Genomic DNA, 22283 nt, shown 5'->3' on the forward strand with positions numbered 1-22283 from the left:
CATTCCTCTCTCTCAAAAAAAAAAATTACATAAAAATTACAGTTTTGCTGCTCACCTGCCTTGTGGGTTAGAAAACATTTTTATATCATTGCCCAGCACATAATGGGTTCTTATATGTGAGAAAATAGTGGTTGGCTCATTTTCTCACTGCTGTAACTGATGGACACAAGGGCACAAATATTATCAGTCTATCATATCTAGCCTCTCAACAAATAGGGAACAGTCAGTACGCACATTTAAAAGTTCAAAAACTTTAAAGATCCTGATGATCCTAGGCCTGACTAACCCTATTCCTAAGGAATAATCCCTCAGGTTATTTTCCATATGAAGTGTTCTGTTGATTTCTTTTTTAATCACCTTTCTGCCTTTTTAGTTCATATCACATCAAGATCTAGTCTTGCAATCCCCAATTACCCATGACTCTAAGGTAGACTTAAGGGGTGCTGAATACTAAACAATTTTATAAAATCATCTAAATACGAAGAACAGAGAACTGGAGGAAAATGTATCTGGGTCACACAGGGCAGATTAGAAAACCTTGGTTCCCTCTCAAGTATACTATAAGCAAGAGAAAATATTTCATTTCGGTATGTTGTTAAAAAATGTATTTCTTTTAATTTCAAATTTTAATTACAATGATTTTAGTTCCCTAGTCCTCTGAAATACTTTCTTTTATGTTCATCCCTTACTCCTACCTGCCCTGTTGATGTCAAAGCAAGTGAAGATTGGCTCCCAGCACAAACTTTGCGAATGAACATTCCTTGTAAAGCTTCAATAACTTTAGGTTTATACACTCTGTTGGTATCACCATGGCCAAGTTTGCCTATAAAAGCAAACACATTCAAGTTAAACAATTTTTTTTCTTTTCCGTGTGTGTGGTACTGAGGATTGAACCTATGGGCATTCTACCTCTGAGCTACACCCCCAGCCCTATTTTTTTAATTCTTTATTTTGAAACAAGGTCTCGCTAAGTTGCAAAGGGCCTTACTAATTAGCTGAGGGGAGCTGTGAACCTGTGATCCTCCTGTCTCAGCTTCCCAAGTACTGGGATTACAAGCATGTGCCACTAAGCCTGGTTCCATTTACTTGTCTTAATGAATCTCTAATCTTTCCATCACTAACCTGACATTTAGAAAGCTATAAGTTTCTGATAGCAGAGAATGTTAACAAATTATATTTTGGGGAGTGGGGCAGGTCTGGGGATGGAACCCAGGGGCATTCTACCTCCGAGCTACACCCCCCTAACCTACTTTTTATTCTTTATTTTGAAACAGGGTCTAAGTTGCAGAGAGCCTCACTAAGTAGCTGAGGCTATCCTCGAACCGCAATACTCAGGTCTCAGCCTCCAGGATGCTGGGATTATAAATGTGCGCCACCACACCCAGCTTAACCTTTTGTATTTTAATCTCAAGCAACAAAAGTCACTTTGAAGACACATGAGGAATTTCTTTCTTTCTCCCATTTAAATGGTGTGTGGGGGAGGGGAAGAGACTGGGGATAGAACCCAGGGACTTTCTACCTCTGGGGTATACTTGAGACCTGTTTTATATTTTATTTGGAAACAGGGTCTCACCAAGCTTCTGAGAGCCTCACTAAGTAGCTATGGCTGGCTTCAAACCCGCACGATCCTCCTACCTCAGCCTCCCAAGTACTGGGATTACAAGTGTGTGCCACCATCCCTAGCTAAATGGTCATATTTCTAACATCAAATGTGCTGGCATAATAACAAGTTCTAGACAAGAATGTATATTCATGTAATTGTTTTAAAACTTAAAAAATAGTCAAGAACCTAGTCCCGAGAGAGCAAGGTCGCAATCCAAGGATGGCCTTCCACTAGCCTTCCAGTCTCCAGTCTTTTAGTCAAGATGGGTGAGAAGCCAGACTTATCAGAAGTGGAGAAGTCTGACAGATCAAAACTAAAGAAAACTAATACTGAAGAAAAAAATAACCTCCCCTCCAAGGAAACTATCCAACAGGAGAGTGTGTTCAAACATCATAATATGGGATCTCCTCCCAAGAACAAATTCCAACATTGCCAACAGTCTTGGTGGTAGGCTTGTTTCTTTAAACTTATATGTTTGTAGAGATTTTAAGAACCTTATGGATTCTCACCTGTATTTCCTAAGAGGTCAACAGTAGTCAACATCCCCTTAAACTCACTTTAAACTTCCCTAAAGATACACAAACTTAAAAATACAGATACTGTCAGTAAAAAAAAAAAAAAAAAAAAAAAATAGCCCAGCTGGAGTAGTGGTGCATGGAGCACTTGGGGAGCTGAAACAGGTGGATCCAGGTTCAAGGTCTATCTGAACAACTTAGCAGGATTCTATTTCACAATCAAAAGTAACCAGGCGTGGTGCTGTACATGTGTAATCCCAGTACTTGGGAGGCTGAGACAGGAGGATCGTAGGTTCATGGCCAGCCTCAGCTACTTAGTGAGGCCCTCCACAACTTAATGAGACCCTGTTTCAAAATAAAAAAAAATTAAATAGGGATGGATGTATGGCTTGGAGATCGAATGCCCCTGGGTTCCATTCCCAGTAGTACAAAAAAATAAAAATAATAAAAAATAATAAAGACTATGATACAGTTTAGAGATCGAATTCCCCTTGGTTCAACACCGGTAACAACAAAAAAGTTAAAAGCTCATAAAATAAAAAACTTGACAATACAACTTACATGGCCAACATATAAATGCAACCTCACTAGAAATCAAGGAAATACAAATTAAATAATACCATTTTCAGCCAGGCATGGCTTGTAATCCCAGTGCTTGGGAGGCTGAGACAAGAGGATCACGCAGGTTCAAAGCCAGCCTCAGCTACTCAGTGAGACTCTCAGTAACTTAATGAGACCCTGTTTCCAAATAAAATATAAAAAATAGGGCTGGGGGTGTAACCTGGAGGTAGAAGGCCCCTGGGTTCCATCCCCAGTACCACAAAAAAAAAAAGGAAAAAAATACCATTTTCAATACTGAATTACTTTTAAAGTTAAAGTGAACAAATATTTAGTCATTTATTCAAGTGTTTTTAAATATTGAAAAATTTGGAAACCATTTAGGTACTTAACAATGAGAAACTGTTTTATAAATTGTACTACATACGCATGAAAAAATACTTTGAACCTTTTTAAAAATGATATAGTCACATTGATACAGGAAAGAGAATAAAATATTGTTAGATTAAAACCAGCAGGCTATAATTTCTATGAAATATACGATCTATTTTGTTGTTTGTTTCTTTTTATGGTACAAAGAATTAAACCTTGGAGCATTCTACCTCTGAGCTATACCCCCAGCCCTTTTTTATTTTGAAAGAGTCTAAGTTGCTAAGAGCCTGGCTACTTTGCTGAGGTTGTCCTTCAACCTGCAACCCTCCTCCTCTCTCAGTCTCTCAAATGCTAGGATTACAGGCATGTACCATCATGTCCAGTTTACTTTAGATTTTAAAAGACATTTACAGAAATGTAAATATTTGTAAAAATGCTTATATAAATATATATATATATATATATATAAATTTAGAAGTCAGTGTGTGTGTGTGTGTGTGTGTGTGTGTGTGTGTGTGTAAATATATTCAGAAGTCTAACCAAAGTGTTAGCAATGGTTAAAGCAACACTGGTAGAAGCACAGTTTAACTTTAACTAATCTGCACTATGGGCTTTTCTATAATAGGTATGTATGAGAGGAAAATAATTTTAAACTACAGAAAAAAAGCCAAAGCCACCAATAAATAATTTTACATACCATTGTCTCCTCCTCCAAAAGACCATACAGTTCTCCCATCTTTAGATAAAGCAATAGTATGTGAACTGCCACAGGAAACTTCTCCTACATTGCTAATGTCTTTCACTAATGTTGGAATATTACGGCTATTACTGTCACCGTGACCTTGAATAAAACACACACAACAACAAAGAAACAATGTTAACTCTTTCTCCAGGTTATCACTTCAGAAGCAAAATTAAAATACAAGTTTTGGGGGGACTTTGGGGGGTTTTTTTGTTGGGTTTTTTTGTGTGTGATGGTACTGGGAGTGGAACCCAGAGGTTTTTCTACCTCCAGGCTATACTCCCAGACCTATTTTATATACTTTATTTGGAAACAGGGTCTCACTAAGTTGCTGAGAGCCTCACTAAGTAGCTGAGGCTGGCTTCAAACCTGTGCGATCCTACTGTCTCAGCCTCCATAAGTTATTTTTTAAGTGCAATTAAATAGGAAAAAGAGAATCCTTTATAATGTCTTCTCAACTGGTCTTTTAAGCTGCCTCCAAAACTGGGGCATCCAGGGCCTTAAATGAGGCATCCCAACATTTCTTTCATGCCTCCGTCACAGTAATTGTATCATGCCCATATAAACTAGTTTTTACTTCAGGATCATGATGGTCTGTTTTTTATCCCAGAAGCCCTACAGAGCCAGGCCATGATCAGCACTTGGTAAATACTTGATAGATTTAATTACATCTTAAATATCAACACCAGAATCTAAGAATTAGCTAAACAAAATTATCTTCCTTTGAGCTTAAAACTAACAAAATAAATGAACTATTAAATCTACTCCTATGGCTTCTCAGTAACCATAATCATTCTACTTTTTATGAGTATAACTTCAATTTTTAAAAAATCTTACCCAATCTTCCAAAGTCTCCTTCACCCCAGGTATATAATTCACCATCTTCTGTGACAGCAGCACTATGTCTGTATCCAGCTGACACACAAACAACCACCTGTGTTGCATGCAAGTGAAAATGATCAGCACACAGATGCTAAAACTGTCTGCATTTTATCCTATACACAGAAACTTTGGAGCTATTAATATTCACAACTCTTCTAATAATTGCCATCCACAGATATGGAAGTTATACTCAGAACAGGGGCAAGTAAGTGCCTATACTCTACTTGCCAAGCCATGAAGCCTCATTTCAACCCAAAGACAAGGACAATTTTTCTCAATTCACCCAGTCATTATAAAGGCTAGGACGGCCTTTATAACGACATTATAAAGACATTAGTCTAATCACATGCAGACATTAGTCTAATCAAGTCTACTCAAAGAGAGAGAGCATAACACCTATGGAACAAAGACAATTTTTAAAATACAAAACCTCAAGTTCTGGTGGATCAAGAAAAAGTCATTAATGATAAGAATAACTCTCAAAAAGATATTAACTATTAACAATACAGAAATATCTAAAACAATATAAAAATGTATATTAATTAAATTCCTGGCATACCTCTTTGCCCTCAAGTAGCTATACAATTGAGGAGAAGAATCAGGAGATAAAGATATACAGCAATATGATTTAGGTATAATTTATACCTTCTAACACTAATCAAAATTACTGGCTACCATGGTTTCAAAGTTAAATGTGCTTTGGAGTTCATGAGTAAGTTAAAATATTGCAAGCTGTAACAGTAAAATTCATTTGATAGCAAACTCTGTCAGAAAACTTCTCATTAAGGAAAAGCACTCCTTTTATACTTTGAATATAAAATTAAAGATTTATAAAGAGTGTTACTTAAGAAAATGTTGATGGAAAGAATGTAATCTTAAAATGGAGAAACCCATAACTGTATATAATTTTGCTTGTCTTCTTTAAAGAAGTAATAAGTTCACCTCTACAAAGATAGAAGCTGGGCATGGTGGCACACACTTGTAATCCCAGCATTTGGGAGGCTAAGGCAGGAGGATCGCAGTTCCCAGACAGCCTCAGCTACTTAGGCCCTTTGCAACTCAGTGAGACCCTGTTTCAAAATAAAGAATAAAAAATAGGGCAGGATGTGTAGGTCAGAGGTAGAGTGCCCCGGGTTCTATCACCAGTACCACAAAAAAAAAAAAAAGTAAAACAGTAGAAATTAGCCGGGCATGGTGGTGCATGCTTGTAATCCCAGCATTTGGAAGGCTGAGACAGGAAGATAGCGGTTCGCATCCAGCCTCAGCTACTTAGGCCCTTTACAACTCAGTGAGACCCTGTTTTCAAAATAAAGAATAAAAAATCAGGCTGTGGGTGTAGCTCAGAAGTAGAATGTCCCTGGGTTCCATCCCCAGTACCGCATTAATAATAATAATAATAATAATAATAATAATAATAATAATAGAAATTAAAAGAAGAGATTTAGGTTCAATTTCTAATTTGCTAATTTTTTGTGAGAACCCAAAGCAATGACTTAGTCACTCTACATGCTTTATCACTCAGGCCTATTAAAATGCCATCTCTTCCAAAACTGTCCACTGATACCATTTACTAACATCATGTCCAGCCCAAGTTAGTCTCTATTATACTATTCAATATTTTTAACACTGCCTGAAATTATTTTATGTTTCTTTACTTATCTCTACTATGAAAATTAAGCGTTATGAGAGCAGAGATCTATGGGTCATACTCACTGCTATATATCTAATGCCTGCAACACTGCCTAACACTGGGAAGATACTAAGTATTTTGAATCTGTTTCCTTATCTGTGAAATAGAGGAAACTACCTCATAAGAGTAAGTATTATTCTTATGAGAATATAAGAATTAAAACCGAGCCGGGTGCAGTGGCACAGGCCTGTGGTCCCAGCTAAACAGGAGGATGTCTTGAGTCCAGGAATTCAAGGTCAGCCTGGGCAACATAGCAAGAACTCATCTCAAAATACTATAAATAAGCATTTATAAAGAATTAAAAGTGAACAAATCATGTGAAAGTGTTCTGTAAACTATAAAAGAAGACAAAAATTAAACCAAATGTGGGAGGTGGCACAAACTGCATAAATATACTATTCATTATAACACCACTCTATCTAATTACTTTCAAATCCAAAAAGAAAGCACAAACCTTTCCTTGCAGAGGGCCCTGAATAAGCTTGGGATATTTTTGCGTTGAACTATTTCCATGTCCCAGTTTCCCATAATCACCATCTCCCCAACTGAAGACTTCTCCTTCTGTCGTAAAAGCTAAAGTGTGACCATCAGATCCTTTAGAAGACGAAACCTTCTTAATGGACCTGTGAGGCTCAAATGTTAACTTTTTTAAAGTAGACTGATTATTGGAATCTCCAAGGCCCAGTCTCCCATAGCTGCCTTTACCACAAGCTCTGACAGAACCATCCGTAGAAATAACAAAAGTGCAGTATTGTCCAGCTTCAATCTATAAACAAACAGAATCATAAATATATTTCTGTAAGAATCACTGTATAATATTTAAGACCAGTTTACCAGAGAGGTTTAAAGGAAGTCTTTTAAAGCACATGCCACAGAGATAGAGGAGTAACTAGAAAATTAAATGGAATTCTCATGCTGACTTCAACACTGAGCTCAAATCCATGTATATATTATCTCTTCAAAGTTATCTAGTAAGTTATGATTGAATGAAAGAACAAAGTAAAAATTATTAGCTTCCTTATAATAAGAAAGGAAAAGAAATAAAATTTCCCCCCAAACTCTTTAGGGTCCATTCTGGTAAGAATAGTAGAAATACTCTACACCCATTTGGAAAAATACATTTTAATGAAAATAATAATATAGAAGGTTCTCTAGCATGGGCTACCAAAGTAATCATAATAAGAAAATGAAATTCCAATATGGGAAAGAAAAAAATTCCAGGTTTTACTTAGTCTATTTTCCATTTGTACTGAATATAATAGTAACAGTCTACTGCTACCACTAAGGCTTTTTTTTTCAAATCCACATTCCTTTATAGTTTTATTAAACTTTCAAATGTTATCAGGGATATATGGGACTAACAATTCATTTTTCTAACTAAAATAAAAAACTGATGCCATATAAAAAAGAAATATAAATAAGAAACAAGAATTTTCACTCATTTAAAAAATACTCGTGTCTACAATCCCAGTAGTGGGATTCCAGGAGGATCACAAGTTCATGGCCAACTTAGTAAGTTGCTGTTTCCAAATAAAAAATAAAATTGGTCTGGTGGTGTAGGTCAGAGGTAAAATACCCCTGGGGTTCAATCCTTAGTAATACACACACACACACACACACACACACACACACACACACACACACTCACAAATAAAAAATACTCTTAATATTATCTAAAACAAATCAGTATGAATATACCACTCATTATCTACCAATTTGCAAGTTATATACAAAACTTACAGTCTGAGCGTCAGAGAAACTAGGAGCCAGTTTGGGCTGCAGTATTTTCTCCTGTGTGCCTTCTACCAACTGATGGCTGCTGTTGCTCCCCCAAACATAAACTTCACAGGTTTCGGAGACAATGGGAGCATCGCCAGTCTGAATGCTATCTGGGCTAGCACACGTTCTTGAGTAATCAGAAGCCATTCTACAAACCTATTAAAATTTAAAAATATGCAAAAAATAATCAAGCCATTTTTAGTCTAGATATGAATATACATCCTCTGAAATTCCTCTAATACTCTCAATTACTCGAATCAAAGAAAATATCTAGTATTTAATATAGATAGCTAGAATATTTACTTGTACTGAATAAATCACTAGAAGATATTCATAGAAGCAAAAATGGGAAGGGGAGACACAAGCCTTTTTGAAGAAAATTTTATTATTGCATAATAAAAACATAAAATATAAAAAGCACTTTTGATAATTTTATCACCTTATTACAACAAATATCTTTCTCATATACGTGTTCTGTAACACAGTCAGTACAGTAGTTATGTAAAAGCGAGGCCCGGCAAAGGATCTGGAAACAGAAGGGATTAAGAAAAGCCACATGCATAGGCTTCTGTGAGGTGGAGGAGGCAAGAGACCAGTGGGCGCCAAGAGATGAGGGCTCACCTGCCCACAAGATAACAATTCAAGTTACGGACTGAAATTGTGCAAAAGACATTGGTTCCTCAAAACCCAATTCTGACCAATCATAAAAGAGCAGATGAGGAACCTTAGGAAGGTTTAAAAGCCCAACTCCAAAAAACTAAGGTGATTACTTTCTTTCAGGATCCCAGAGGTGCGGGAGCTACCTTTTTCCTCTATCTTTCCCTGACTTAAACTTTCATATTTCTATACCCTTCACTGTTCCTTGGACTTCATTTGTCAAAATCCACTGGCAAGAAAGAGACACCTCCATTTCAAAAGTAACAAATGATACAAAAGAATCATGCAAAAATTTTCATTTCTACCTCATCTTTGTAAAGGATAAGATAATATTCTACCTTTTTTTTTTTTTTTTTTTTTTTGGTGGTACTGGGGATGGAACCCAGAGGCTTTTCTATTCCAGGCTATACTCCCAGACCTATTTTATACTTTATTTGTATAAACAGGGTCTCAATAAGTTGCCGAGAGCCTCACTAAGTAGCTAAGGCTGGCTTCCAACCTATGTGATCCTCCTGTCTCAGCCTCCCAAGCGCTGGGATTACAAGTGTGCGCCACCACTCCTGGCTCTCTACCTAGTTTTTTAAAATTTACTTAACAACGTGTGTGTGTGTGTGTGTGTGTGTGTGTGTGTGTGTGTGTGTGTGTGCTGGGGATTGAGCCCAGGAGCATTCTACCACCAAGCTATACCCCTAGCACTATTGTAAATTTATTTTGAGACAGAATCTCACTAGGCTGATGAGTCTCACTACAGGCAGAGGCTGCCCTCCATCCTGTGATCCTCTTATCTCAGCCTCCCAAGTCCTAGGATTATAGGTGTGCTTCACCCCAGGCTTGGCGACAGTGTGACTACCAATCTAACTTTTGTCAGGAGGAAGAGTGGGGAGCAGAGTGAGATGTGGAAAGAAGTACACAAAAAGCTATGCTGAGCCTCGCTATGATGTATACTTGCAATGTACCAATAAATAAATTTCAATTAAGGAAAAAAAGCACAGGATCCAAGGTGGCCATCCTAGTTGCCTAACCAAGGAATGGGTCTACATGCATGTACTGATCTTACTACATCCATACCAATAATGGGTATTAAGCTTTTTTACCCCTGCAAAATTAAGTGGGGGAGAAAGGAAGGATGCCATTATTTTAACTTCATATTTCCTTATTATCAGAGCTAACATTTTCCCATCGATTTGTTTAGCTCATTTTGTGAAGAAAACTGTTTCCTCGTACCCTTGCCCTAACAACCCAGCTCCACTCTTTAAAGACAACCAATGGTGCAGCTTTCTTTTGGAGCCTTGGCAAAGACATAAAAAAGAACTGCTTTTACACCAGGCGTGGTGGCGCACACTTGTAATCCCAGTGCTTGGGAGGCTGAAAGAGGAGGATCGCACAGGTTCAAAGCCAGCCTCAGCTACTTAGTGAGGCTCTCAGCAACTTAGTGAGACCCTATTTCCAAATAAAGTATATAAAATAGGTCTGGGAGTGTAGCCCGGAGGTAGAAAGCCTCCCCCAGTAACACACACAAAAAAAAATTTGTTTTTAAAGGATAAATATATGCTATAGCATTTTAACACAAAGCAATTTTTAATTCAAAAGCCATGATGATTACATACCTCTTCAAAGAGACATAATGCTGCCTCGTAGAGTGAGCATAAGCCATCAGAGGTTCTGGTTGGTTCTCTCCACTGACTACGATCAGCAGATGAACCCTATAATTAAACATTATGGGATACAGTATAGAAAGAAATGAGACATGTGTGTTAAAATCACTTACATAGTCTACAAAACATCTATCTGAAGAACTGTTTATAAGAGATCATATGCAATGAGAACAAATCCTAACAGGAGGTCATGGAACAAACTTTTACACACCAGTGTTATAAAGACCTGGCTATTGAATCAGCAGGTAAAGTAAGCTTTAACCCCCCTCGTTACTTAATAAAATAGCAAATTGCTCCTCCAAGAGTCACAAGGCTCCAGATATGGTCAAGGAGGAATTTTGTCAGTCATACATTCTTTGTGCAATCAATATCCAGTAAATAAGGTCCTAAGATATACTCTACTGCCCCAGGGTTGCCTTACCCACCCGTCCCCAAAGACACAGGCAAGCAGATTACAGCCAGGTTGAGTAGTGACCCTGCCAGAGTGATAAAAAGTCTTGCTTTCCCTCTCAGTCTCAGCACAATCAAGGTCCCAGTAGTCAGTTCATGTAGCTACCTGTCTACACTAACAAGAAGGCATTTTTTTTCCTATCATAGGTAAAGAATCACATCACTTCTCTGGGAATTAATGTCTACTCTCCCAATAAGGTCCAATGAGAGAAATCATTACTTTAATGAAAAATGATAAATCAAGAGTTAACTCAAAGCCGGGCATGTTAGTACATGCCTGTAATTCCAGTGCTTAGAAAGCTGGAATAGGATGATCATAGGTTTAGGTCCAGCCTCAGTAATTTAGCTAGACTCTCAGCAACCTAGTGAGACTCCGTTTCAAAACAAAAAATAAGTGCTGGGTGTAGTAGTGCACCCTTGTAATCCCAATACTTGGGAAGCTAAAACAGAAGGATTGCAGGTTTGAAGCCAGCCTCAGTGCAGCTATCAGTAACTTAGTGAGACACTGTTTCTAAATAATAAAATAAAAAAGGGCTGAGGGTGCAGCTTAGAGGTAGAATGCCCTTGAGTTCAATACACACACAAACACACACACACACACACACACACACACACACACACAGACACACACACACACACACAAACTCACATGCAAAAAAAAAAAAAAAGCCAGGCCCATATTTTTAAATCATAGGGCTGGCTCAGGAAATTCCTGAGGCGATTAAAACCTAAGAGAGAGCTACACCTTTTATCTGCCTCCAGGGAAATCCCCAGAAAAGATTGCAATTTTTGTTAAAAGAGCCCCACACCCTGGCAGTCCTGGCCTCCTGTCTCTACTCTCAAGGAGCCCTGTCCCAAAAGGAATTCTTTCACCTTTTGTGAACCAGAAAGCTTTAAAGAGAAGAGGCTGCCTTCCCATGTGCCCTGGCCACCCCCTCTCTAGTAAGCCCTATAAGAAAAGTATAGCTCTGAACAGCTCTTTACCACTTGGGGCCATCTCGGGGGCAGCTTATGCAGTTCTTGCCCCTCTCTCCCCGCACCACTCTCATGTTTTCGGGAGATGGCTAGCATTTCCCCTGGACGTGTATCTTCACTTTACTTGAATTAAAACCTCTGTCTTTATCTCTGACTGGTGCATGTTGAAATTCTTTTCTCCATGGAAGACAAGAACCCAAAGAAGTTATCATGTTGCCCATGACACTTATCAATGAAAAAATTGAAAATTTTTGTAAAAAAAAAAAATAGTATTTACAGTTCAGTTCACAAATGCAGAATGTAAGTTTTAAATGCTCCTATTTTGAAAATAAATTTTTAAAAAATTAAAATTTTTTTAAAAAAAGAAAATAAATTCAACATAATTGTTTATTGTTGTTTATTGTTTTTGGTTGCACTAGGGATTGAACCCAGGGGAACTCTACCTCCAAACTACACCCTGAGATAGGATAGAAGAGATAAAATATTAGGTAGAAAGTAGACAAATTGGGAAGGAAATAATAATATAGTTTTAAATTTCTACAGGGTGTGTTCTGTCCTAGGCAGAAGCCTCAATGAGCAACATCCTTAATCACAATGACCCCTCTCCCCACCTGAGATGCTTAGTTTAAAAAAAAAAAAAAAAAAAAAGCCGGGCGTGGTGGCGCACTGCAAGCTTATAATTCCTGCGCTTGGGAGGCAGAGACAGGAGGATCGCGCAGGTTTGAAGCCAGCTGCACGAGCTGGCTTGAGACCCTGTTTCCAAATAAAAATATAAAAATAGGTCTGGGAGTGTAACCCGGAGGTAGAAGAACCTCAGTACCACCAAAAAAAAAAAAAAAAAAAAAAAAAAAGTTCTCTTGCTTGGTTGCTCTCCCCCTCTTAAGATGGCCTGCCTTCCCCCTGGAATCCCTCTTTCCTAAATAAAACCTCTGTCTTTTCTCTGACCAGTGTGTGCTGAAATTCTTTTCTTCCAGGTAAGCCAAGAACCCTAAGGAATTGTTTTTCCCATGACACACTCACAGATCCTTTTTTTAAGTTGTTTTATTTTGACACAGGATCTTTCTAAATTGCTGAGAACCTTTCTAAATTGCTGAGTATGGCCTCAAAGCTGCAATCCTCATCTCAGCCTCCCAAGTACTGGTATTTCAGGTATGCTACACTTTTTGGCTAACATAATTGTTTTTTATGAAACATTCCTGTTAATCCTAAAGTTTTAAAATGCACATGCTGGGAGGGAGAAAAAAATGATGTAAAATATGTACATATGATCTACAAGTAGCATTTTTGTTCTTTTTAACTAAGTAAATTTATTATAGTTAATAGTAATAAAGAACACCAAAAAGAATGATCAATTCCAGTACTTGGGAGGGTAAAAAGGTGGATCACAGGTGTTTTGTGGTACTGGGGATTAAACCCAGGAACATTCTACCTCTGAGCTACACCCTCAGCCCTATTTTTTATTTTGAAACAGGGTCTCACTAAGTTACAAAGGACCTCACTAAGCAGCTAAAGCTGGCTGTGAACCAGTGATTCTCCTGTTTCGGCCTCCCAAGTACTAGAATTACAAGTGTGCAACTACATGCCTGACTAGGATTGCAGGTTTGAAGGAGACCCTGTTTCAAAATATAAATTTATTATAACAATATCAATTTAAGGAGACCCTGTTTCAAAATTTTAAAAAAGTCCAGACATGGTGATGTATGCCTGTAATCCCAGTAGCTGAGAGGCTGAGACTAGAGGCTTGCAAGTTTGAGTGAGACTTTCAGCAACCTAGTGAGACCTTGTTTCAAAACAAAAACATAAAGCCGGGCGTGGTGGCGCACGCTTGTAATCCCAGCACTTGGGAGGCTGAGACAGAGGACCTAAGCCAGCCTCAGATATTAGTGAGGCTCTCAGAAATTTAGTGAGACTGTTTCCAAATAAAATATAAAAAATAAACATTTTTATTAAATCCAAATAAAATGAAGTCATAAAAACAAAACTACAAAGCTGACTCCTGATCCAGTGGTCTTAACACTATACCACTGACTTGTCCCTATTAATATATATAAGAAGTTTCTTCACAAGAAGTACATGTACAACTAGGGTCTGAACCCTGAGGCATCCTACCTCTGAGCTATGCCCAAATCCTTTTTATTTTTTATTTTGAAACAGGGTCTCCCTAAACTGCTAAAGCTGATCTCAAAACTTCAATCTCCTCGGCCTCCCAGGTTGTGCTACCATGCCCAGCTAAATTTTTTAATTAAATTTACTTATTTAAATTAATTTTAAAATTAAACAATTTAATTAAAATTTTTAATTAACCTACAAATACCAGAAGAACTCTCAAATCATTCACTAGTACTGTTAATACATTAAAAGCTGTATTGAGTTTTCAAAAAAATTACAAAATTTTAAGTTGATATTTATAGTACATACCAAAGAACGCCTCATTTGCATTAATATAGTCATAAAGCAGTCAAAGCTGATCATTCCTTCCTGGCTTGATAGTAGTTTGCTTTTGTCCATGGTATTTACAACCGCTGAAGCCCCCAAAGCCATTTCTATCCATTCAAGAAGATACCGCAAAGAGCCTCGCTGAGCTGCTAACCCAAGCAGTAACTCAGAAGCTAATCTACGACCTAAAGTGTCTGCTCCAGAATTGGGAATAGTTACTCCCTTGAGAAATGTTGTTACTTGTGATAAGCAGTCCAAACCCATAGGAGGAATCTTGCTTTCATTTGCTAAAGATAATGGTGGCAAAGAGCTCACAACTTCAATTGCAGTATGAATAACATCGTTGCAAAGACTGAGGCCAGATCCCGACACAGGCATCATCCAACTTTGTCTCAGAAGTGCAAATAATAAACTTAGACCAGTTCGAACACCCATTTCTATAAGTGCATCAGTGCTTGAGCGGGGACGTTCACTAACAGAATGGACATCCGCTGAGCCAGAGCTGCTCTCCGGAGAATGCTGCTGCTGCTTCACTTTGCCTTTGTCATGGTATTTGTTAGAAAGTGCATAAAAGACACGCTGGAGTACAAGCAGTCGTTTTCGAAGTGCCCCAGCAAATGGAGAATCAGAACACACCATCTTTGCTAGTGCTAGTTGGCTGCTGAGAAGGGCATCCAAATAATGGTCCTGCTCATCACTTGAAAGAGACTCACGTTCAAAGTCTGGCAACTGTGGTCCTTTGAGGCATAAAACTTGTTGAGGCAAAGGTACTACTTCTTTATTGTTGACCAGTTTAGAATAGAGGACAGCAACTCCCTCTCTTGTAGCAATAGATTCACTGTCCTCTGTAATCCAGGAGCTGTTCAGGTGTTCGAGCCACTTTAGTTTTACTGGTGGAACCATAGTTGCCATGTTGATTTATTCTTCAGCCATTAGTTCTATAAAGGGAAAAGAAAAAAAGTTAAAAATCATACATACTATTCATAAATTTTTTTTAAATAACCATCTTATCGTGATTTCAAACTGGTAAAATGCAAATGAAGCCTGGATTTCATGATACTGGATCAATGTTAGTATTTTAGCTTTGTCAAATGTACCATGGTGCTATAAGCCATTAACATGAGCTTGTGATTTGAATCTGGAATGTCTCCCAAAGGCTCATGTGTTGAGGGCTTGGTCCCCAGCTGGTGGCACTACTGGGAGATGCTGAAAACTTTAGGAGGTAGGTGACTAGGGATGTGCCTTGAGGGGTCTGTTTTGTCCCTGGACCTTTCCTTTCTCTCTTTCTGCTTCTCAGCTATCTGAGGTGAGCAGCTTTGCTTAGTCACACACTTCAGCCATTATATCCTGCTTTGCCAGAGGCCAGGAAACCACAGAGTCAGCTAACCATGGACTGAAACCTTTGAAACCATTGGCAAAATAAGTTGATTTTCTCAAGTATTTTTTTCACAGCAACAAAAAGCTGGCTAATATGGCCGGGCGTGGTGGCACACGCTTGTAATCCCTGCGCTTGGGAGGCAGAGACAGGAGGATCGCGCATGTTTGAAGCCAGCCGCGCTGGCGTAAGAGACCCTATTTCAAAAATATAAAAAATAGGTCTGGGAGTGTAGCCTAGAGTTAGAAGGGCTTCCAGGAACCCCAGTACCACGAAAGAAAGAAAGAAAGAAAGAAAGAAAGAAAGAAAGAAAGAAAGAAAGAAAGAAAGAAAGAAAGAAAGAAAGAAAGAAAGAAAGAAAGGGAGGGAAAGAAAGGAAGGAAGGAAGGAAGGAAGGAAGGAAGGAAGGAAGGAAGGAAGGAAGGAAGAAAGAAAGAAAGAAAGAAAGAAAGAAAGAAAGAAAGAAAGAAAGAAAGAAGCTGGCTAATATAAGGGAAAATGGATAAAGGAGTATGGGAACTCTGTACTATCTTTGTAACTTTTCTATAATATAAAATTCCAAAATTAAAAATTTAAAGCCAGAGTGGGGGCACACATTTGTAATCCCAGCATTCAAGAGGCTGAGACAGGAAGATTGCAATTCTCAGACAGCCTCAGCTACTTAGTGAGGCCCTTTGCAACTCAGTGAGACTCTGTTTCAAAATAAAGAATAAAAAATAGGGCTGGGGTTGTAACTGGGAGGTAGAATGCCCCTGGGTTCCACCCCCAGTACCAAAAAAAAAAAAAAATTTATTTTAAAAAGTAGTGATTTCTTCTAGGTATGGTGATACATGCCTAATATCCCAGTACTTGAGAGGCTGAGACTGGAGGATCACAAGTTCAAGGGTAGCCTCAGCAACTCAGTGAGGCTTGCATGAACTTAGTGAGTCGCTGTGTCCAAATAAAATAGGGCTGGGGTGTAGCTCAAAGACAGATCACCCCTGGGTTCAATCCTCAGCACCATACACACACACACACAAAAAAAAAAAAAAAAATTAATGATTTCTTTAGATGTACCTTTAAGTTATATTATGACTGTAAGTACAACAGTAAATTCTATATACTGATGACTTCCAGATTTTAATCTCCAATGCAGACCTCTTTCCTGAATTCATACATACAATTGCCTTCTCCTCACCATCTGGGTATCTGACCAAAAGGTTGTATGTATGTATGTATGTATGTATGTATGTATGTATTATGGTCCTGGGGATAGAACCCAGGCATCTCTACCTCCTGGCTACACTCTCGACGTATTTTATACTTTATTTTGAAACAGGGTCTCACTAAGTTGCTGAGAGCCTCACTAAGTAGCTGAGGCTGGCTTTGAAACTGTGCGTTCCTCCTGTCTCATCCTACCAAATACTGGGATTACAAGCGTGAGCCACCACACCCAGCTACAAAAAGGTGTTTTAAACTCTACATCCAAACCTGAACTCCTAATCTACCAATATTACCACCACTCACATGTTTCTCCTATAGACTTCTTCAACTCAATAAATAGCACCTCTATCCTAAGTTCTTACGCCAAAAAACTTAAAAGTCTTTACTGATTCCTCCTTTTCTTATACTTCAAATTCAAAGCTGTGGCCTCTATTTTAAAAATATATCCAAAATCTAACCAGTTCTCCCCTTCCACTGCTACCACACTGGTCCAAGCCATCTTATGGTTCACTGAAAGGGTCTCCTACTGGTTTCCCTGACTTAACCTTAATTCCACCAAAATCTATTCCAATAAAATAGGTAGATGGAGCTTTTAAAATTTAAGTGATACACCTCTTCTGAGTAGGATGGTGTAGCTTTGGGACAGCCCAATACTCTTGCCAAAAATAACTACAAAGGACAGATCATTTCTGTAATCTGTTTAAAGGCATTGGAGAATCTCTAAAGTAACCAGGGCAACTGAAATCAAGACTCCAGGGAGGAAGAAACTGCAGGAGTAAGCTGACATTCTATGCTTTTACTGTGGGGATGTCTGCCAATTCCAAGCACAGGGAAGAAGCGGAGAGTCAGGATTTTCCTGTGCAGAAGGTCACTGCCTAAAGTCAGAGAAACCAGCAAAGCTTGTGGCTGTACTGAGGAGCTAACAAGACAATAATTAGGAATTTGAGAATCTAAGATTAGAACTTGAAGGTAGACAGGGAATTATCCCCTTTAATACAAACAGGCAAAGTCAAAGGTAATTCAGATTTTAAAAAAGGCAGCAGATAACTTTAATATCATTACAATGAACATTTCCCAAAAGAGATATTGGAAAAAGCAGTTGAAAAGATGAAAATTTTCACTACAGAACTGTAAAAATATAAAAATGAAAATAAAATGAATACTGTAGAACTAAAAAATACAATAACAGAAATGAATATATTCAAGAAATCATTTCTTTCACTCTGCTTAAAAACCTTCAAAGGCTTCCTCTCCATTATTAAAAGGGTCAACCCTTAAAAATAACCAATAAGAAGCCGAGCGTGGTGACACACACTTGTAATCCCCGCGCTTGGGAGGCTGAAAGAGGAGGATCGCACAGGTTCAAAGCCAGCCTCAGCTACTTAGTGAGGCTCTCAGCAACCTAGTGAGACCCTGTTTCTAAATAAAAATATAAAATAGGTCTGGGAGTATAGCCCAGAGGTAGAAGGCCTCGGTTCCATCCCCAGTGCCACAAAAAAAAAAAAAAAAAAAAAAGCCAATAAGGCTATATACACAACTTGCACGATTCACTACCTCTCTACCCTCATTTCCTGCTTCTCTACTGTTTACTTGGCTCCAGACATGCTGGTCTCCCTGTTTACTGGACATATAGAATACATGAAATTTTTCAGGCTAGAAATCTCTTTCCCAGGATATCAGCATTGTTTACTCCTTCACCTGCTTATATCTATGCTCAAATATCACTTTCCAAGCAAGATCTGTCTAGATGCCTTATTAAAAAGTACACCACCAGCCACGCGTGGTGGCTCATGCTTGTAATTGCAGCATACAGAAGGATCGCAATTCACAGACAGCCTCAGCTACTTAGTGAGGCCCTTTGCAACTCAGTGAGACGCTGTTTCAAAATAAAAAATAAAAAATAAAAAATAGGGCTAAGGCTGAGCGTGGTGGCGCACGCTTGTAATCCCCACGCTTGGAATGATCATTCTCTTATTTATTTTTTCCCCTCAAACTCCTGAAGGAAAGGAGAGTGGGGAGGGAGGACTCTTAGTTTTCCAGGATAATAGTGTAGTGTCCTCTTTTAGAGTTTTCATTTTAGTAGATGGTAGGTAGAATGAAACATTATTATATATTGAACCACACCATGTAGTATTCAGAAAAAAATCAAAATTGTAGAAGTTTAAATTAATTTCTTGCTTATGAACCCCAAACTCATTACCAGGAGTTGATTATCCTTTGCACATATTGATTCCCCTTTGCTGATAGGCTGTATCTGGGAAGAGGTTTAAGTCAGCAATATCTTCTGTACTTGAGGTTATTAATGTCCTTTTTGTATTCTCCAGAAGTAGGTACAAAGTAGTGAGATCTGTTGAGGATGTTATTGAACACTGGGCTTTATTTTTAAAGTAAAGTTTCATTTTAGAACTGGAAGGGGCTTTGAAGATTATTTTACTCAAATCCCTTATTTTTTAGATGAGGCCAAGAGTAAATGATCTTATCTGAGGCAATTTTTTTTTTTTTTAGCTATTAGAAGCTTAATTTTCTGACTCCATTCTAGTTCTTTTGAATCATGCTGATGTCCCTGTAGCTAAGCTAAGGGATTGATAAACTTGGTTTAAGAACAGTAAGGTGTGAAAGTTGATCTACTGAATGTAAAACTATAAACTTGTGAACTATTAGAGATTTAGGAAAAAATGAATCTGGGTGAGGTGGCACATGCTTGTAATCCCAGTACTTGGGAGGCTGAGACAGGAGGATTGAGGTTATCTCAGCTACTTAGTGAGGCCCTCTGCAACTCAGTGAGACCTTGTTTTAAAATAAAGAATATTTTAAAATAGAGCTGGGTGTGTAGCTCAGAGGTAGAATGCCCCTGGGTTCCATACCCAGTACCACAAAAAATAAGTAAATAAATAAAAATATTTAGAAAAAATGACTAAGACAGGAGGATCCAGATTCAAGGCCAGCCTCAGCTACTTAATGAGTCATATATGCAATATGCAATTTTCTCCCTGGTACTGAACCCTGGGCCTTGTGCACTCAGCTACATCCCCAGCCCATTTTATAAGTTTAAATTTTTTGACAAGGTAAAACCAGGCTAACCTCAAACAAAAATTCTCACGCTTCAGCTTCAGGCATACCATATATGCAATTTTTAATGAATTTGTTTCATTTAATACTGATGTAAATAAGAGTACTTAATTGTGACTAAATCCAGTAGTTTGTTTTTAACTAGGAATGGAATACAGGGGTGTTCCACCATTTAGCTACACCCAGAGCCCTATTTTATTTTTTTAGTTTGAAACAGGGTCTAACTTGCTAAGGCTGAACCTGCAACCCTCCTGTCTGAGCCTCCCAAATACTGAAATTGCAGGCATGCACCACCACAGAGGGCTAAACTCAGTAGTTTCTAATGTAATTGTGTGTGTGTGTGTGTGTGGGGGGGGGTGTGTGTGTGTGTGTGTGTGTATCTGGGGAATGAAACCCAGGGGCATTCTACCTCCAAGCTACACCCCCTGCCCTATTTTTTATTCTTTATTTTGAAACAGGGTCTAAGTTGCAGAGAGCCTCACTAAGTAGCTGAAGCTGTCCATGAACTGCGATCCTCTTGTCTCACCTTCCGGCATGCTGGGATTATGATTACAAGCATGTGCCACCACATCCAGCATTCTAATGTAATTTTTTCTTTTTTCTTTTGGTACTGGGGATTGGAACCAGGGCCTGCCTCTATAACTGGCCTATATCCCCAGCCTTTTTTGTTTTGTTGTTGTTTTAATTGCGCTAGAATTTTAAACTTAAATTCATAAACTTTGCTGGGCACCTACTAGATTTCAGATACTTCCAACTTAATCAGCATAAAAATTCCAAGAAAGCCAGGTGACTGGACAGGACAGAACTATAGCCCCAGCTACTTAGAGACAAAGGAGGAGGATGGCTTGAGACCAGGAACTGGAGGCCAGTCTAAGAAACATAGAAAGATGACATCTCAAAAGAAGAAAAAAAAAAAAAAAAAGGGAAATCTATATGGTAGCAAATAACATGAAGCAAACTTTTAAAACTTAATTTGACAAGATAACACAAATGGTGAATAGTAGTGTTATAATTTGAAATATAAGTCTCCAGCCGGGCATGGTGGTGCACGTTTGTAGTCCCTGCACTTGGGAGGCGGAAATAGGAGGATCACGCTGGTTCAGAGCCATCCTCAGTGGCTTAAAAGACTGTTTCCAAATAAAAATATAAAATAGGTCTGGGAGTGTAGCCCAGAGGCAGAAGGGTTTCCAGGAACCCAGCACCACCAAATATGTGTGTGTGTGTGTGTATCCAGATTCCAACATCCAATCTTATTTTCACTGCCTTTTAATAGAAAAATAAATTCTAAATGTAGGGTAGATATAAGAATCAAGTATTAGAATTTGACAAAATAATGCAGCCCCCCAATTCCACCTTAAAAATCAGCAATTAAGATATATTTCCAACCAAGTATGGTGGTGTACACTTGTAATCCCAGTACTTGGGAGGCTGAGACAGGAGGGTCACAAGTTTGAGGTCAGCCTCAGCTTCTTGTGAGGCCCTCTGCAACATAATTTAACCCTATTTCAAATAAAAAAATGGGGCTGGGGTGTAGCTCAGAGGTAGAATGCCCCTGAGTTCAATCCCAAGAAAGAAAGAAAGAAAGAAGGAAGGAAGGAAGGAAAGAAAGAAAGAAAGAAAGAAAGAAAGAAAGAAAGAAAGAAAGAAAGAAAGATAGATTCCCAATTCATCTTCTTCCACCTTCTCCCATAATAAGCCAAACAATTTCTTACAAGTTCTTAAAAACACCAGATCCTTCCAAGGCTTCAGACTACTGTTTCTAATTTCTTTTCCTTCAATTAGTTAAGTTCTTTCTCCTTTTCAAGTTTTAGAATAACAAAGTTCTTTCTTCATTCTTCAAATTTTACTTCAAAAACCTTGCAGAGACTTTCAGAACTTGAAAACTAGAGCTCTCTAATTTTGTAACAGATTACCTCTCACTCTGAACTATAATTATTTAGGACTTTTAATTCCCTAAAAGATAACACACTCCTCACTAATAGCGAGTCTTACTCAATTTTAATTCCCTAATATGCAGCCTAGAACACAGTGTTTGTTAAGTTACAAATTAGTTGAAACTACTTCCAACAATTAAGTAGTTTGGGCTACCAAAAGTATAATTTGGTATATTAATGTCAGTTTTTCTAAGCCCTAAGCACTTAGTGGTTATGTACTTCTTACTTCTTCTTTTTTTTTTTTTTTTTCTTGTGGAACTGGGGATGGAACCCAGGGGCTTTCCACCTCTAGGCTACACTCCCAGACCTATTTTATATTTTATTTGGAAACAGCATCTCACTTGAGTTGCTGAGAGCCTAAGTAGCTGAGACTGGCTTCAAACCTGTG

General features: G+C 38.3%; 1 protein-coding gene across 1 annotated transcript in view; it reads right to left on the bottom strand.

Moving 5' to 3' along the window:
• The window catches only part of HERC1 (HECT and RLD domain containing E3 ubiquitin protein ligase family member 1), a gene marked incomplete at both ends in the record, with an annotated part of 161097 nt that extends 145871 nt beyond the window's left edge, over positions 1-15226 (bottom strand). Inside the window, 7 exons of the mRNA XM_080690546.1 lie at positions 696-823; positions 3746-3889; positions 4628-4724; positions 6817-7128; positions 8103-8297; positions 10406-10501; positions 14297-15226. Of these exons, the coding sequence (XP_080546672.1) occupies positions 696-823; positions 3746-3889; positions 4628-4724; positions 6817-7128; positions 8103-8297; positions 10406-10501; positions 14297-15226 (1902 nt within the window). The remainder of the gene's footprint in view (positions 1-695; positions 824-3745; positions 3890-4627; positions 4725-6816; positions 7129-8102; positions 8298-10405; positions 10502-14296) is intronic.
• Positions 15227-22283: the final 7057 nt, after the last annotated feature.

The sequence above is a fragment of the Muscardinus avellanarius genome (genome assembly GCF_963383645.1).
Source record: "Muscardinus avellanarius genome assembly, chromosome: 3".
In the NCBI taxonomy this organism is placed as follows: domain Eukaryota; kingdom Metazoa; phylum Chordata; class Mammalia; order Rodentia; family Gliridae; genus Muscardinus; species Muscardinus avellanarius.